Here is a 17,463-nt window from a genome sequence, read left to right as displayed (position 1 = left end):
TGTGAGATTATCATTTTTAATTTTGGATAAATTGCTATAATACTAGATGTCAACCACTAAGCCAAGCATGGGAAGGAGGGATGGGGAGAGAATGGGGTGGGGATCGGGTGGGGGCTGACTGGGCGATGTGTGCATGTATGTCTACAAAAGTTTGTATCCCACTATGATGTATGAATACAGTGCACCAATAAAATAAAATTAAAAATAAATAAATAAATAAATAAAAACCGAATCAGCAGCATAAAAAAAGTATTACATTAATAAAAATTTTAGGTTTATGCAATGCTAAAAGAATCATAACAAAAAAGAATAATAGTTCCATGTTCTCCTTTGCCTATCACCCTTCTTCTGTTTGCAGTTTTAACAGTTTCTTTAATATTTACTTTCAAAACTGTAAATAGTATATACATATTACTCTTTTCAGCTCATGTTTTAGTTTTTTAACTTTACAATATTATAAATGATTTCACTTGTGCTTTTCCTTTCTATTGTCCAAATATAATATTTTCTTTTCTCTTTCTTCCTCCATCTTTCTCTCTCTCTCCTCCAAATACAGAGGTTTCATTCTTATAATTATGAGAATATTCACCATTGCTGCATCAAGTGGAGTATCATGACTACAATTACTTTTTGTACAATTCTTATTTGCTTCATTTCCCATACACTCCTACATCTCTATAACTTGAAATACAATTTTTATTTTACTTGCACCTGCCAGATAACACCTCAATTCCATATATTTTGTTAGAGATGGCCTTACTGCTGACCCTGACTTCCCACTCCAATTCAAATTTACTGCCCCTAAGCCCAGCCATCATCCTGAAAATTTCCTTTACTAGCACCTGGAAATTTTCCTTCAACTCCTTTTCTTTTTCCAAACCTGCTATCTTCTAAATCTAAAATGTTATTTTCTCTTAGTTTATTCCCCTAAAAAATGTCAACTATATGACTAAGAACTGTCTTATGCTTTAAAATTACTGTTCTGAAGAGGCCAACTCTGAATCAATAAATTCTGTGATACAAAGGCTTCCTAGAAATGAAGTCATTGTTTACTGCAGACCAAAAACTGTAGAGATGAGTTGGGATAGAGACAAAAGAATTAGAAATAACCAGAAAGACAACAGCTGGAAGCCATATTGCTGATCTTACCCAGGCAGTAATTAGATGTTTAAAGACCTTTGAGAACTCTAGGAACACATTTTTCTACCACTGAAGCAAAGGCATAATAACCACATTTTGAGTAGCCCAGAGTATGTCCAGAGGAATAATTTTCTAGATAAGACAAGACCTTTTGAGTTTTCATATTAAACTACACTAATAGTAGAGAGGCTACACTGGTAAAAAAAAAAATCTTTGAAAATACTATATGTGAAATATTTACTCTAATCCTGCAAATTCTGATGTACACATTAAAAATCCCATGTTCTACTATAAAAACCACCCTGGCCAGACATTTTATTCTTTATGCAAAATAAAGAATAAAAAATAGGGCTGGGGATGTCACTCGGAGGTAGAATGCCCCTGGACTCCATCCCAAGCCCCCCCCCCCAAAAAAAAAAAAAGAATAAAAAGAATATAGAGCCAGGTGTGAGCGCATGCTTATAATCCCAGTACTTGGGAGGCTGAAATGGGAAGATGGCAGGTTCGTGGCCAATTCTTGCTGAGGCTGTCCTAACCCGTATTTTCATGGCTCAGCTCCCCACATACTGGTATTACAAATGTGTACCACTGCACCTGAACTCTTGCTAAGTTATTAAGGAAGGGAAGAGGTTGTGATTTCTTTTTTTGACAATAAACACATTATAGACATGGTTACTTTTTTAGGATAACTTCAAGGTCCTTAGATATAAGTGGACAAGATGTAACATGTTACCTGTAGAATGTCAATCTGAACCCCTCTACCAGATTGATAAGGTAGAATAGAAAAAATAAAATTTTAGGTAGAAAGGAGATGCATTGGGAAGAAAAAAATAATGGTTTTAAAATCTGAAATCTTCAATAAACAGAGCTTGGTTATTTTTTTAAAGTCCAGGCCTATACTTTTAAATCATAATGGGCTAGCTCAAGAAATTCCTGAGGCAATTCTTCACCTTTTGTCTACCACCAGGAAGATGCCCCAAAGAAAGGTCACATCTTTTGTTAAAAAGCCCTGTACCCAGGCTTCAAGTCTCTGTTCCCTGGAATTCTTTTTTTTTTTTTTTTAACCATTAACTGTCTTTACTTAAAACCAATGTTCCACTCAAGAAAGATGGACTCAAAATGCACCTGCCTGTACTGAAAATGTAACTAAGTACAAATGAAGTCAATAGCATGCTCCGTTGTATGTCAATAAAACAAGCCCACCCCCACCCCGAGCCCTGGCCCCTGGCAAACATAGATAAATGATTGTGCACTGTGTGATGATACCATTAGATGAGAACTTTGGTTCATCCAGTCAGCTGGCACAGAGGTTTCACCCAAGACCCGCCAGCCCCTGTACCCAGAGTCAGTCAGCGGTGGTGGATGGTGGCATCAGCTGTGCTCCTTCCACAACACCAGGTGAATACTGTGTTCAGGCATGCTGGTGGCAAAGACCAAGCCCATGTCATTGTGCCCATCCAGTCCATTCAGCCAGGATGCCTCGCCTGCCAGGAAGCTTGAGCCCCTCTTGATTTCCTGTACTCTGGCAGAGGCCAGCAGCTGATCAGGCTCTCTGTCCACAAGTCCATGATATACAGGTAGCGGTTGTCAAACAACAGGGCAAAGACGTCTCCAAAGCCAAGCAAGGCCAAGTTCGCTTTCTCAGGAGTCTTGATGACTCTGAGAATGTCATAACTGGCAAAGTCCCACTGGCAGAGACCGACTGCTGAACTACAGGCAGTGTATTTACTATCAAAATGAAGTCTTGACTGCAGGCAGATACTTCTATCCTCAGATACAGACAATGTTTTTAAGCACTTGAAGTTGATTTCTCTCCCAATTGGCCAAATCTTGATCTCACACTTGTCCGTTCTTAAGAGGATATAGTCCAGGGCTATGCAAGAAAGACTTGACTGCACTTCTATAAAACCATCTTGGTCACCCACTCCGTGTGCCTGGTGAGAGTGCTCAGGCATGTTCTAGCAGATAAAGCCCATACTTTCACAGTGAAGTCTGCAGAGCCACTCACCAAGATCTCCAGTTCATCATTGTAGTCCACACTAAACACCACCTCTGTGTGCCCCTGGAAGTGCTGGGTCCTGGCTCCGGAGCTCCACTCCCAGCAGGCCACAGTGTTGTCAGAGGAGCCGGTCACAAGCTTCTGCTCATCGAACTTCACCGCTGCACAAATGTGGGTCTGGATGCCATAATGCACTGGCCTGTGCTCACATCCCACAGCTTTGCAGACAAGTCATCTGACCCTGTACCAGGAAGTCCATCTTTGTGGTTAAGTGCATATGCTCTGGAACTATGTCCAATTAATTATGAGGTCTCAAAGGCTTCATGGTCCTCCAGTTGCTTCATTCTCAAAAATAGCCTCCAAATAAACCTTCTTCCTGAACAGAATCATCTATCTGCCAGCTCAGTTTTTTACACGCAGTCTGCCACACCTCTGTACAGGCACTTAGCACCTTATTCCACTGTTTAGAGATGAGGCAACGTGTGAGTAATATCTGAGGATCGAGCCATTTTAACAAATAAAAACTGAGCTTCAGGGGAAGGAGTTTGAGGAAGTCCCGCTTGAGAAGAGTCCCCAGGTTATTGGAGAGATTCCTGAGCTGGACTGCCCCACTCAAACTCATCAGGAGATCCAGAGTTTCATTTTTCTGCAAGTCCATCAGAGAAAGAAATGTAACAGAAATGTTATCAAACCCTGTCTCAAAGTTCTTTCTCTCCATAAGGTTATGGAAAATTTTACCTGAGCGAGCGCCCGGGGCCCAGGACCTCGTGCCAGGCTCACACCGACTAGGTGCGCTCGGGCCTCCAGAGCCTCGCAGCAGCCGGGTCCAATCCACAGCCATTGCGCCGGGACCTGTGCCACCACTTGGGGTCCGCAGCCCCATTGGGGAGCGGGCCCTGGAATTCTTATCTAAAAGAAATTCCCACCTTTTGTGATCCAGGAAGTTTCAAAGAGAAGATGCCACCATTCCATATGCCATGGGCCACCACCTCTCTAGAGGGCTCATGTACTGTAAGAAGTGTACTTCTGAAGAGCTCTTGGCCATTTTGAGCCACTTTGGGCCATTTTCGGCAGTTTTTGCAGCTCTTGCCCTCTCTTCCTGTAGTGGCTCTCATGCTCTGGAGATGGCCATGTTTCCCCTGAACATGTATCTTTACTTTACTTAAATTAAAATCTCTGCCTTTATCTCTGAGTGGTGCGTGTTGAATTTTTTTTTTTTTTTTTTTGTGCCATGGAAGCCAAGAACCCATAGAAGTTATTGTGCTTTCCTATGACAAGATCAACTATTCAAAAGACTAGGAATGTCTTCAGTATCTGACAGGTCTTTCTGGAACAAATTTAAGTTTATATTGTGAGCAATAAATAAACACCAAAAGTGTTTATTGAAACAAATAACATGCCTTTTCACAAATAATCTTTAACAATTCAAAAGCAATTTTTTTTGGTAGTACTGGGGGTAGAACCACCCAGGGGCTTTCTACCTCTGGCCTATACTCTCAGACCTATTTTTTAATATTTTGTTTGGAAACAGGGTCTCACTAAGTAGCTGAGGCTGGCTTCAAACCTGAGCGATCCTCCTGTATCAACCTCTCAAGAGCAGGGATTACAAGCATGCACCACCACGCCTGACTGCAATTCATTTCTTATATACTTATTTCTTAGTAAGTTTGTAGTTGTAGCATTGCAATGCAAATAGAGTTTCTTTTGTTGTGGAAATTGAGATTTTTTTTTCTTAATCTCCTTTGGATAGTCCCTTAGAGAAATTTCCTTATTTTAATAATAATGTTCTTTGTGTTACTTTGATAGCTTTTGGTTTAATCATGTTTATCACCTTTTGCTATTTCTTTTTATTGGCATCACAAGAAATTCGTTATGAAACATTTGTATTTTCTTTTATGTTTTTCTAAAATGTATTGCAAGCTTCATTTTTTTCCTCTGAAATTTTCTTCAGGTCCACCTGAGTAAATAAGTGATCTATTATTTTCACTTTTAAAAAATACTATTAACAATTTCATCTATGTACAAAATAAATTTGTATTTCCAAGCTGTTTCCTGGCTCCTCCAAGGAATTAGGTCTCAAAGACTGTTCTTGTTTAAAAAAATTTCTTTTTTTTTTTTTCGGCGGGTCTAGGACTGGAACCCAGAAGCATTTGACCTCCAAGCTATACCCACCTGCCCAATTTTTTATTCTTTATTTTGAAACAGGGTTTCACTGAGTTGCGAAGGGCCTCACTAAGTAGCTGAGGCTGTCCTCAAACCGCGATCCTCCGGTCTCAGCCCCCCAAATGATGGGATTACAAGCATGCGCCACCACACCAAACAAGTCCTAACTTTTTAAAAAAAATATATAGATATCATTGTTACTTTATTTATTCCTCATATCTCAAAGTAATCAGTCTTTGGCACAAAATATTTTTTAAAATGAATCATTTAATGCACCCTTTCATAATAGAATTCACTGAAAAACTTAAAGAAAACATTCGAGCACACTAAGAGTAAGTTCTATCTCTTTTATTATGTAAATTGGAAGTAACCAGAAGTCAGCTATGAATAAACTCTCAGGTACAAATACAGGAGCCTGTTGAGTCACAAGCAGAATACATAAGTTTGTTACTGATAGGTCAGGTTACTCCCTTTCCACACGGGATCCTGCAGCAGGTCAGGAGGCAGAACCCAGGACGCCAGGAACAGAGACATCGCGAGTCTTCAGACATTGCAAGACTCCAATCATCGCAGGGCAGACTCCAGATGTCACAGGACTCCAGATGTCGCCAGAGGACCACCATTCCCATGCCACTATCTCCACCCCAAGACCCCGGTTACATAAACACCCTTACTTCCTCTCTGCCACGTGACTCTGCTGACGGCGTGACTCTGCTGACCGTAACTCTGCTGCTTGGTCATCGGTCCCTTCCTCCATGCTTGGCAGACCTCACCCAAAGATACCAGTTTAATTAAAGGGGCCTTTAATAACTTGGCTGGTGTTTGCCTCCTTTGCAATCCCCAACTCAATTTTTTTTTTTTCTGGTACTGAGGGGTGGAACCCAGGGGCTGTCTACCTCTGGGCTACACCCCTAGCCCTATTTTATAATGTACTTGGAAACAAGGTCTCACTAAGTTGCTGAGAGCCTCACTAAGTAACTGAGGCTGTCTTTGAACCTGTAAGATCCTCTGTCTCAGCTTCCCAAGCACTGGGATTACAAGCATGTGCCACCATGCTTGGCTCTGCCCCAACTCAATTTTAACATTACATCTGGTACCAAAACCCTCTGAACCCAAAAAGACTTATTTTTTTCTCTCGTTTTTAATCCTCCCTGAGCCCCTGTGACTCCCCTCAGGAGCCCTCCTCTTTACTCCCAGGAACCTAGACTCTCTGACTCTTAATTGGACTGACCACTTTTGCTTTCAGACAGGGTAAGTTCCTTCCTTCCTCTGGTCAGTAGGTCCAGCTTCTTGCCTTCTAGTTTCTTGCCTCTGGCTTCTCTGTTATCAAAATGCACAGACATATCAGAGTTGCCTCCGGATGACCAGGTCGTCCTCCGGTCTTGATAAGGGAGTAGAGATGTCTCCCCTGCCCTCTTGGTCCCTATTTCCAGACACTGACCAGGATAATTAGGGATGTCTGTTTCCTGTTCTTGGTTCTCACCCGCGAACCAGACATGGGAAGCCAGAATTCCAAAAGAATAGATCACTGTGGCCCAAAAACAGAGGTCTGTATTTTAATATCCTGACTGATCTCAGCAACATTTGTAAGCAGTCTGGTAAATGATAAGAAGTCCTTTATGTCCAGGCCTTCTTTTTTCTGCACTCTAGTCCCTCTGACTACTCTCCCCCATCAGCTGCTATTTTCCCATCAGTCACTATTTTGTGTTGGCAAGCAGTTGTGGCCTGGTGACATCACAAGATCGCCATCTTGGTCACCCCATTGTGGTGGCACGTGGTCACCAGCTTGTGACCTTGCTGGGTTACAGGCCTTGCTTTCTGAGGACCCTAATCCCCAGGCTCTCTACTCACCACCTCGACCACCAACCTACCCTAGAATGGCCTCTCACTCTAACCCACTCCTTCCCTGCGCTCCTCTCTTAAGGAAGCAACCCTTACATCCCCCTTGCCTTCCCCTGTAAGTTACCATACCCGCTCCAAGGACCCACCTTCTCTCTTGGCCCTTCTCCACAAGGTGGCCAATGCAAAAGGTATAGTCTGCATCCATGTCCCTTTTCCCCCTCCCAGACCTTGCTTGAATTGAAAGAAAACTGGGTTCTTTTACAGCCAATCCATCGGTTTTATTAAAGAATACCAGTACATTATGAAAGCATACAATCTCACATGACAGGATCTTCATGTTATTTTAACCTCTGTTTTAACTCTGGATGAATGGGATTGTATTGTAAATGCCACCCGAGAATGAGCCAACCGGGCTCATTTAACCCAGCCCTCCCTACGGGAGCAGCTGTGGTACCTTCTGAAGATCCCCACTGGGATTATCAGCCAGCCCCAAATGGTGGGAATGAGGGATTAAAAATAAGAGACCATATAATACTATGCCTTCTTGAGGGCATGCGAGCTGCTTCCCGTAAAGCAGTTAATTATTATAAACTTAAAGAAATTACCCAAGTTCCAGATGAAAACCCAGCCATTTTTCTTAATCTGCTTCAGGAGGCTTTTACCCTCTAAACCCACTTAGATCCACAAACTGAGGCAGGATCTATGTTGTTGGTGATCTATTTCATTGGGCAATCATCCCCTGATATTCGGAAAAATATTAAGAAAGACTGAGGCTGGCCCTCAGAACTCTATCCGATATTTGGTGACCACGGCATTTAAAGTCTTTCATTCCTAAGAGGAGCAGACTGAAACGGAGTGTACACTCTGATGTCGCCGAAAGGCAGATCCCTGAGAGCTGCCCTGTGGCTGGCAGTGGAGGCTCAGCTCTCTGGAGTGCCACCTAGGGGTGAAGGACAGCAATGACAACTACCTCCAGGAGCCTGCTTCAAGTGGGCAAGGCACGCCCACCAACCAGAGAATGCCTGGCGTGCGGCCAGAAGGGCCACTGGAACAGTGCCCTTGGAAAAGCGGTGAGCCCCAGGTGCCTCAACACAGTGGGGCCATCCTTCCAGACCAGGCCCTACTTGGCCTGGCCAAAGACTGAAGGCTCCCAGACTCAACCTTGATCCCCCTTGCCATGCCCAGGTTAACTCTCAAGGTAGCAGGTAAGCCAGTCTCCTTTTTGGTTGCCTTTTCAGTCTGTCCTTCCTTTTTGGGTCCCAGGTTTCCTTTACCTATCTCAGTACAGGGGATTTATGGTAAGCCTTCCTTCCCATGCACTACCGGTTCTCTTTTACAGGACAAAATTAACTCGCCTATGGCTCAGGTCGAAGCAGTTGTTAACCTAATACATAATTCCCTACACGTTGCGCCTATGGTGCTTAAACATTTTCTAAACCCCTTGTTTTATTCTTCCCCCCGAAACAGCTGATTAGTAAAGTCAATGTCTCCTGCTCTACTTGTGCCACCATTTCTCCCCAAGGAGGCCTACACCCCACTTTTCCTACACACCAAATAAGAGGACATCTGCCAGTACAGGACTGGCAAGTTGACTTCGCCTATATTTCTTCTCACAAGAAAATAAAATATCTTTTTACCATGTTTGACATCCTAACAGGCTGGGTAGAGGTTTTCCCCTCAGGACAAAACAGCCAGCATGCTGGCCAATGCTCTATACTCAGACATCATCCCTTGGTTTGGACTCCTTGATTCCTTATAGTCTGATAATGGAACAGCATTTATTTCTACAGTTATTCAACAGGTTGTTAGGTTTTGGCACAGTAAAAAGGCAAGAGAAACCAGGTTTGCCTAAAAGAATTTTAATGTGGTCTTCTCTTGGGGATAGGGGCTGGACATGTCCTGAGCTCCTGGAGACCTCCGAGCTCCTCCGCCTCTGGAAAGGAAATGCCCTTCCTTTTAAGGTTTACATCTTGTGGGTGGGGCTACGTGTGGAAACGCCGCCCCTCTCGCGACATTGCCTGCCTTGTGATATCACCCAGCAGAGTCTCCTCCTCTTCTTTTTTTTTTCTTTCTTTTTTTTTTTGTGGTACTGGGGATGGAACCCAGAGGCTTTCTACCTCCGGGCTCTACTCCCAAACCTTTTTTATATTTTATTTGGAAACAGGGTCTCACTAAGTTGCTGAAAGCCTCACTAAGTAGCTGAGGCTGGCTTCGAACCTGCGCAATCCTCCTGTCTCAGCCTCCCAAGCGCAGGGATTACAAGCGTGCGCCACCATGCCCGGCTGAGTCTCCTCCTTTTCTAGGGTCCCGCCCCTGTGGGGAGGGATCCAACCTGTTACAGGTGACACAGGCCCTTGGTATTTCTTAGAAGCTCCACATCCCACATCAACTGCAGTCATCAGGAAAGGCACCTCCTTAGGGAACACACTCACCTATATCTTCCCCAACATGGGACGGAAGAAGCAGCTCCACACCCAGCAGCCAAGGCCCTTAAGCCAGGAGACCAAGTCCTCCTCAAGTCCCTTCAACCAAAGCATCTCCAACCACAGTGGTCTGTGCCTTTTACAGAGATCCTTACCATACCTACTGAAGCCAAACTGCTGGGGATCCCCAACTGGTATCACCTTACTTGACTAAAAAGGTCTCGTTTACAACAGCCCCATGACAAATTCTCCTGTACAATATCGGGGCCCACTAAGCTCTGTTTTTCTCAGCATAATTCTCTTTAATGTTTCTATTTCAGCAGGCCGGCCCAGCTGTTTTATGTCTGAAAATTTACTATGCAAACGACCTATTTCCTCCCTTCTGTAAAACGTTGGCCTGACCACAAGTTGGGATCAGTGCAGTGCTCTCCCTCTCTGGATGCCAGACAGCCATAAGTATTAAACTCTCTAAAACCTGTTAATGATGCTCCTGACCCAATAGCACGTTTTCCATTTGACCAGACTGACCCATACTTACTCATTGCTGAAAAGGGTGGTGTGTATCTATCTCTTTCTCAGGGAAAAATGCTATTATATTAATGAATCTGGTCTAAATTCTGACCAGGTTAAGCAAAAATCTAAAAACATAATATTGACAGTCTATCTCATATCTGGAAGGGTTCCAAGGGCCAGTAGCTGTTGGGCTCCTTCCTTTCCTGGGACCTGTTTTCACGATTTGCCTTTTCTTTTAATAGCCCCTTGTCTACTAAAGTTCATTCAAATGTGCATTATCGAGCTGTTCAGGTAACCTCCAAACAACTCCCACTGCAGCTATACTCCCACCTGCCCACTTTCAAATGACCCGACCTCTCCTGACCAGGAGGCCCCCTACAATGCCCCCTGACAGCAGGAAGTAGTTATTGACTTGGTCATTGCCCAATATCACCAAAAGGCCAGGATGATAAGTTGGGTCCCTCTCTTCTCCCATGGGACCCCTGCAGTGAGGAAAGGAGGCAGAACCCCAGAAGCCAGAAACAGAGACGTCATGAGACTCCAGACTTTGCAAGACTCCGGATGTCATGAGAGGAACAGCATTCCCATGCTGGTAGCTCCACCCCAAGACCCTGGCTACATAAATACCCTCACTTCCTCTCTGCCACATGACTCTGCTGACCATGACTCTGCTGCTTGGTCATTGGTCCCTTCCTTCACGGTTGACAGACCTCACCCAAAGGTACCAGTTTAATTAAAAAGGCCTTTAATAACTTGGCTGCTGTTTGCCTCCTTTGTGACCCCCAACTCAATTTCAATGTTACAGTTACACTTTACAGTCCCCATTATAAGATATTTTTCAATGCCTGGCTAATTATTTTTAAAACAGTGCTATGTGCCAACTTAAGATTCTGGCATGGGAGAAGGGAAGAAGGTTGATTCCACAAAGCATTCAAGGATCGGTGAACAGTAGAGAAAGAAGGGAACACAACTCAGGATCAGTGGTGTCCTTGATTTGTATGACAGAAAAGAATTTCAGCCCATACCAGAAACATAGACAAAGGTTTACTTAAGAAAGTAAGAAATAAGCCTGGCATGGTGATGCATGCAGGGGGCTGAGACAGGAGGATCGTGGTTCTCTGACAGCCTCAGCTACTTAGTGAGGCCCTTTGCAACACAGTGCGATCCTGTTTCAAAATAAAGAACAAAAACTAGGGATGAGGGTGTAGCTCAGAGGTAGAATGCCCCTGGGTTTCATCCCCAGTACTGAAAATCAAGAGAGAAAGAAAGAAAGAAAGAAAGAAAGAAAGAAAGAAAGAAAGAAAGAAAGAAAAAAGAAAGCAAGCCACCCACATTTAAGGGAGAATGTGCACCCCTCCAAAAGTAAGAGAGGCTTGTTTGAGAATGCAAGACCCTTCTTATGTAGGGCACATTATCTATGGGTATGCAGGAGGAGGTATATGAGGATGATACCAGTCAGGTAATCCCAAGACAGTTTAGAGTGTCCCTCATCTTCCAGGTCCTGATCTTTACTCTCTCCTCATTAGGTATCCATTTTATTTAAGTTGTTCAAGGACAGCCAGCAGGACCCAAGGAAGTAGCTATTTCTCTTTCTTTTATTTACAGGTAGAATGCTAACCATACCCCCAGGAGATTGCTTTTTTTGTAACCTCTATTGTCCAACAGAAACCTTCCTGAGGACAATCAATAGCGCTCTGGGTACTAAGTACTTGTAAATTCCACAGAAACTTTGGGTCTCATAGGCTTGGCTGAGGAGTAGAATATGGAGTACTTTTGTCACAGGCTTCCATATTAAAATTATGCTTCCCTTATCTTCCCTTTATAGCTCCTTTCTATCTATTTATTTTATTTCTTCCATCTGAACTTACTACCCACAGGCTCAGATCTGATGCTACCCTCACAGTAGAATTTCGATGGTGGATGCAATGACCACAAAGTTAGGCTGGAATTTTGCCTAATGTGCTCTTTAAAAGAGCTCACTGAAAGGGTGTCCTAGAAGTCGGCCCTCAGCTGACCTGCACAGAATGTGCTGTTCAAGATGTTCCCCTCTACAAAACCAGAAGTATCACAGGGGACAGGGGGGAGGTGGGTGCAGAGTTGAAACACTGAATCAAATTTCAGTGTGAACATTAATGGAGGGAGACTTGGTTACAGATATCCAAAGCCACAGATGAACTTCATAAGCCCTAACAATGTCATCCTGCCATCTTAGGCTGTGGGGAGCAGTGCCTAGAATATGGTTGTAATAGATAACTTCATGTGGCAATTGTGACCAGTTGTGTTTTTTTCTTGTGTTATGTGTGTACATGGGAAAGAGTGCTAGAGATTGAGCCCAGGGGTGTTCTGCACCAAAGCCGCAACCCCAGCCCTTTTATTTTTAATTATTCTTTTTTTGTTTGTTTTGAAATAGAGTCTCACTAGGCTGCTAAGTCTCACTACATAGCTGAGGTTGTCCTTGAACCTGTGATCCTTTTTTTTTTTTGGTGGTACTGGGGATGGAAACTTTCTACCTCCTGGCTACACTCCCAAACCTATTTTATATATTTTTTATTTGGAAACAGGGTCTCTTAAGCCAGCGAGGCTGGCTTCAAACCTGCGCAATCCTCCTGTCTCCGCCTCCCAAGCGCAGGGATTACAAGCGTGCGCCACCACACCCAGCACCTGTGATCCTCTTATCTCGGCCTCCCAAGTACTGGGATTACAAGTATGCACCACCATACCCGGCTCATGACCAGTTGTTTGGTCAAACACTAGCCTAGATGTTGCTATAAAAATAATTTCTAGCTGGGTATGGTAGTACGCGTTTGCAATCCCAGTACTTGAGAGGCTGAGACAGGAAGATCACAGGTTTGCGGCCAGCCTCAGCTACTTAGTGAGACACTGCAACTTTGTGAGACCCTGTTTCAAAATAAAGAATAGCCAGGTGTGGTGTCGCACGCTTGTAATCCCAGTACTTGAGAGGTTGAGACAGAAGGATCGCAGGTTCAAAGACAGCCTCAGTTACCTAGTGAGGCTCTCAGCAATTTTGTGAGACCCTGTTTCCAAATAAAATATAAAATAGGTCTGGGAGGTAGAAAGCCCCTGGTTTACAGGCCGGGCATGGTGGCGCACGCTTGTAATCCCTGTGCTTGGGAGGCGGAGACAGGAGGATCGCGCTGGTTCGGAGCCAGCCTTGCTGGCTTAAGAGACCCTGTTTCAAAAAATATGTAAAATAGGTCTGAGAGTGTAGCCCAGAGGTAGAAGGGCTTCCAGGAACCCCAGTACCACCAAAAAAGAAAAAAGAAAAAGAAAGCCCCTGGTTTACATCCCAAGTATCGCAAAAAAATAAATAAGTATAAAAATAAATAAAGAATAAAAAATAAGGCTGAGGGTATAGCTTGCACGTAGAATGTCCCTGGGTTCTATCCTCAGTACCAAATACACACACCACACACAAAAGATTATATATATATATATATATATATATATATATATATATTAGGAACTGAGGGTAGAACCCAGGGGCATTCTACCTCTAAGCAACACCCCCAGCCTTATATTTTTATTCTTTATTTTGAAACAGGGTCTCACTGAGTTAGTTGCAAGGGCCTCACTAAGTAGCTGAGACTGGCCACGAACTCAGATCCTCCTGTCTCAGCCTCCCAAATGCTGGGATTACAAGCGTGCGCCCTCACACCGGGCTCACAAAAGATGCCCACAAGCAAGCAAGAAGACACTTCCAAAATATAAGAGAACTGTTTCTTAGGCAACCCAGAGTCATGGTCCAGGATCTTTCCCTAATGTAAACAAGAGAGCGCCAGTTAAAAGACCTGCGAGAGCTGGAGGATGGTGTGTAACTTAAGCACCTTGCTAGGTAGGTATAATACACCTTGTGCTTACCCCTCCCCTCTCCACAGTGAGAGATGAAGAGTAAGAATCCTGGGAACCCTTTGTTTGAGGCTCAGTTCTGTGAGTTTTTCAACTAGGCCATTTACTGCTAAATAAAGAAATCTGTCTCTGCTTTCAGCTTCTGGAAATCCTATCTCAGAATCAGGGGGAAACTGTGTCTCCTGCAACATTTATACACACACCCTATTGGTTATGTTAATCTGGAGAATTCATAACAAAATGGTAGTTACTCAGCACTCCCAGAGTCCTTAGACACTGAATAAGCAGACAATGGCCTGTTAATATGTAGAAAATAGAACTTTAACCTGCCAGGGAAATCAACCCTGTTGTGTATAATAAACCACCCAGAAAGTCAGCCTTCAATATATCAGACTTGCAGGAAGCCAGATTACTACCTCTAGTGACAATCCAGAAGGCTAAACAATTTAGTTAACAATTCATTCTAAATAGCCAAGTCTTAATTAATAATCGGCAGCTTCCCTAATTTAAGTCCCACATTCCAACCTAATGCCGACCAGAGAAAGCCATAAATGCAGCCCCAGCCAATCGTTCAGGGTGCTGGGTTCCTAGGTAGCCTTCCCTCAGCTTGCCCAGGCCAGCAGCCTCCAAATCCTAAGCTTTCCCACACTCCACCTGCCTTTGAGGTTCAGACAAAACACAAGTGATAGTGGTTGACACCCCTAGTTATCACAGCTCTGAATAAAAATGTCCTGGTGGCAGTTCTGGTGGCAAGATCTGAATAAAAATGTCCTTGCTTTGGGCATGGTGGTACAGGCCTAGAAGACAGGAAGATCACAAGTTTTAGGCCACCTGCAGCAACTTAGCAAGACCCTGTTTCAAAATAAAAAATAGAATAGGACTGTGGTGTGGCTCAGAGGTAGAATGCCCCTGGGTTCAATCCCCAGTACCTCCAAAAAAATGCCTTTACCTTTTTAAAATCATTATTTTGAGCCCTAAGGACCTCATATAGCAAGAAATCAAGTCTTCCAGAAACCAGAGTAATAGAACCTGCCTTAAAATACTGCTGCATCTAGAGACCAAATTTACAGACTGTCAAGAAAGTAATCCAGAATGCAGATGATACATAAGAATGTGTGTTCTAGGAGCCTGATGTGGTGCACGCTTGTAATCCCAGCACTCGAGAGGCTGAGACAGAAGAAACGTGGTTCAAGGACAGCCTCAGCTACTTAGTGAGGCCCTTTGCAACTCAGTGAGACCCTGTTTCAAAATAAAGAATAAAAAATATGGCTGGGGGTGTAGCTCAGAGGTAGAATGCCCCTGGGTTCCATCCCCAATACCACAAAAAAGAAAGAAAAAGAACATGTGCTATTAAACATTTTCCTCCTACCCAGCACTATTATACTTTCTACCTGAAACAAATGGTGATGTAATATATGCTATGAGATAAAAACTGTTTTAGTATAAAATAATTTTACTGATCTAATGGTTTTTACTTGTGGCTTACTGACCATACCTTGCTGACTATGCAACTCCACTATAAAATATTCTGTTTTTAAATGTATTTTCACATTCATATTACATGAATATTTTATATTCAATAAATTTACTATCTCACATAAAAGTACAAAAAGGATAAACGTGGCCTTTAACCTACCTTGTGTAGAATTTATAACTAATCTGCAAACACTAAGATTTGAGAATGACAGTTACTTAATGAGGCTTAGAAAACTTAATGTAAGAAGCTGAAACCTCTAAGAGCAGTTAGGAATCAAAAGGACTCAGAAACACAAGTTCATGTCACAACAGAATGCATTTACTCATTAGATTTATTTTAAAAAATAATGAGTAATGAGTACAATCTTCAATCAGTAGAATTTCACAGTAGACTTCAAGTATTTGATTTTTGGCTATGATAATTAAATGTAAACCATTGCTTCGAATAGCCTTTTCAGCAATATGTAAAAAAATCACACTTGACTTAAGAACACTCATTTAATAATTTAACTTCTGCAAAAATGAACTGCCCTGTAAACATGATCAAAATAAATCTGAGGCTATGAAAAAAAGAACATGATCCTCCAAAGCAGCACAAATCTCCCCTCCTTCTGAGGCATGGGTACAGCAAGATTAATAAAAAGATATCAATAAAGTTGGCCTGTCACTTGCAAGAAGATATACAGAAAATTGTGATTAACAGGAAAAACCCCTAGAAAGTTACAGCCATGAAAGGAAATAAGGAGCGTTAAAATTTTTCATTTGAAAATTCGGCCAAGGCTCATGAATGGTCCCTTGCATCATTCCGAAGATTTGATCTTCTCAGGAAGCAACTTCTCACAGCGGTTCTGGGATGCTAGTTGCGGCTTCCACTTGCAGGGTGCTATCATCAACGGTGTACAAGAAAAAAATGAAAAAGAAAAAAGTTATTAAACCCATGGGCCACCCTTTAAATCTGCACTTTGCGTTTCTCACACAGTCATCTACCCTATGCGTTATAGAAAGATAAAGCCTTTGCAGTTCACAGTGAGGCCATTCTGTAAAGTTAACGCCCTCCTCCAGGATTAAACACACATACACAATAATAAAACTTACTGCTGCTTTCAAAGCTTGATCAAGATCTTCTAGCAGGTCTTTTTCATCCTCTAAGCCCACAGAGAGTCTAATCAGTGTGTCACTAATTCCGAGGATGTCTCTGTCACCCTTAGGCACTGATGCATGGGTCATGATTGCCCTGGAAGAAACCATGACAAAAATTTTGATCACTGGATTGTGTCAGCGGGAGCAAATTTCTGTCTTATATATTCTAATCACCTTTAAATTCTTTTCTGCTCCAAACGTCAACATTTTTGTACCCTTACAGTTTTTTACAGGAAAAAAAGAAAACCATCAAACTCATCTCTAATCATGATGTTAAGTGAAAACTAGAAGTTTTAAATCCTGCTCATACCACTGGGAAAACAGACAACAATGAAAGTAGCTGTTAAGTCTCTTATCCAGGAGGAAAAGGAAAGCCCCCAGCACGTAGATTTTATTTATTTATTTATTTATTTATTTATTTAGTATCAGAGACTGACCCCAGGGACAGTCTACCTCCAAGTTACACCCCTAACCCTTTTTTCTTTTTCTTTTATTGGGGTTGGTACTGGTGATTGAACTCAGAGGCAGTTCAATCTACCTTCAAGCTACACCCCTCAACCCTATTTTATTTTTTTATTTTAGAAATAAGTTCTCACTAAGTTGCTGAGAGCCTCACTAAGTTGCTGAGGCTGGCCTTGAACCTACTATACTCCTGCTCAGCCTCCTAAGTACTGGGACCATAGGCATGTACCACCACACTTGGCTCAGCATGTAGATTTGAACACCCGCCTGAACGAGGCTTTAGCCACAAGTCATATAATCCATGACCAACTTGTTGGACTTTTAAGAGGTCCCTTGGAACAAGAGCCTATAGAATTAATTCCTTCTGGATCAATAGATTAATCTAGAACTAGTCGTTCTGAAGCAGATCATGAAAACATAACTGAGGATCATAATAGC

General features: G+C 42.8%; 1 protein-coding gene and 1 pseudogene across 2 annotated transcripts in view; both read right to left on the bottom strand.

Annotated features, from left to right (window-relative positions):
* Positions 1–2,511: 2,511 nt before the first annotated feature.
* On the bottom strand, positions 2,512–3,901 carry LOC308260115 (F-box/WD repeat-containing protein 2-like; annotated as a pseudogene). The gene has a single exon. The product of its transcript is annotated as an F-box/WD repeat-containing protein 2-like (transcript).
* A 5,578-nt stretch (positions 3,902–9,479) lies between these two features.
* The window catches only part of CTH (cystathionine gamma-lyase), a gene marked incomplete at both ends in the record, with an annotated part of 32,674 nt that continues 24,690 nt past the window's right edge, over positions 9,480–17,463 (bottom strand). The window contains 2 exons of the mRNA XM_080691441.1: positions 9,480–9,533; positions 16,519–16,657. Coding sequence (XP_080547567.1) covers positions 9,480–9,533; positions 16,519–16,657 — 193 coding nt within the window. The remainder of the gene's footprint in view (positions 9,534–16,518; positions 16,658–17,463) is intronic.

The sequence above is a fragment of the Muscardinus avellanarius genome (assembly GCF_963383645.1).
Source record: "Muscardinus avellanarius genome assembly, chromosome: 3".
NCBI classification, from domain to species: Eukaryota; Metazoa; Chordata; class Mammalia; order Rodentia; family Gliridae; genus Muscardinus; species Muscardinus avellanarius.
Note: the sequence above shows the minus strand (reverse complement) of the source record. Positions and strands in the feature narration are given on the sequence as shown.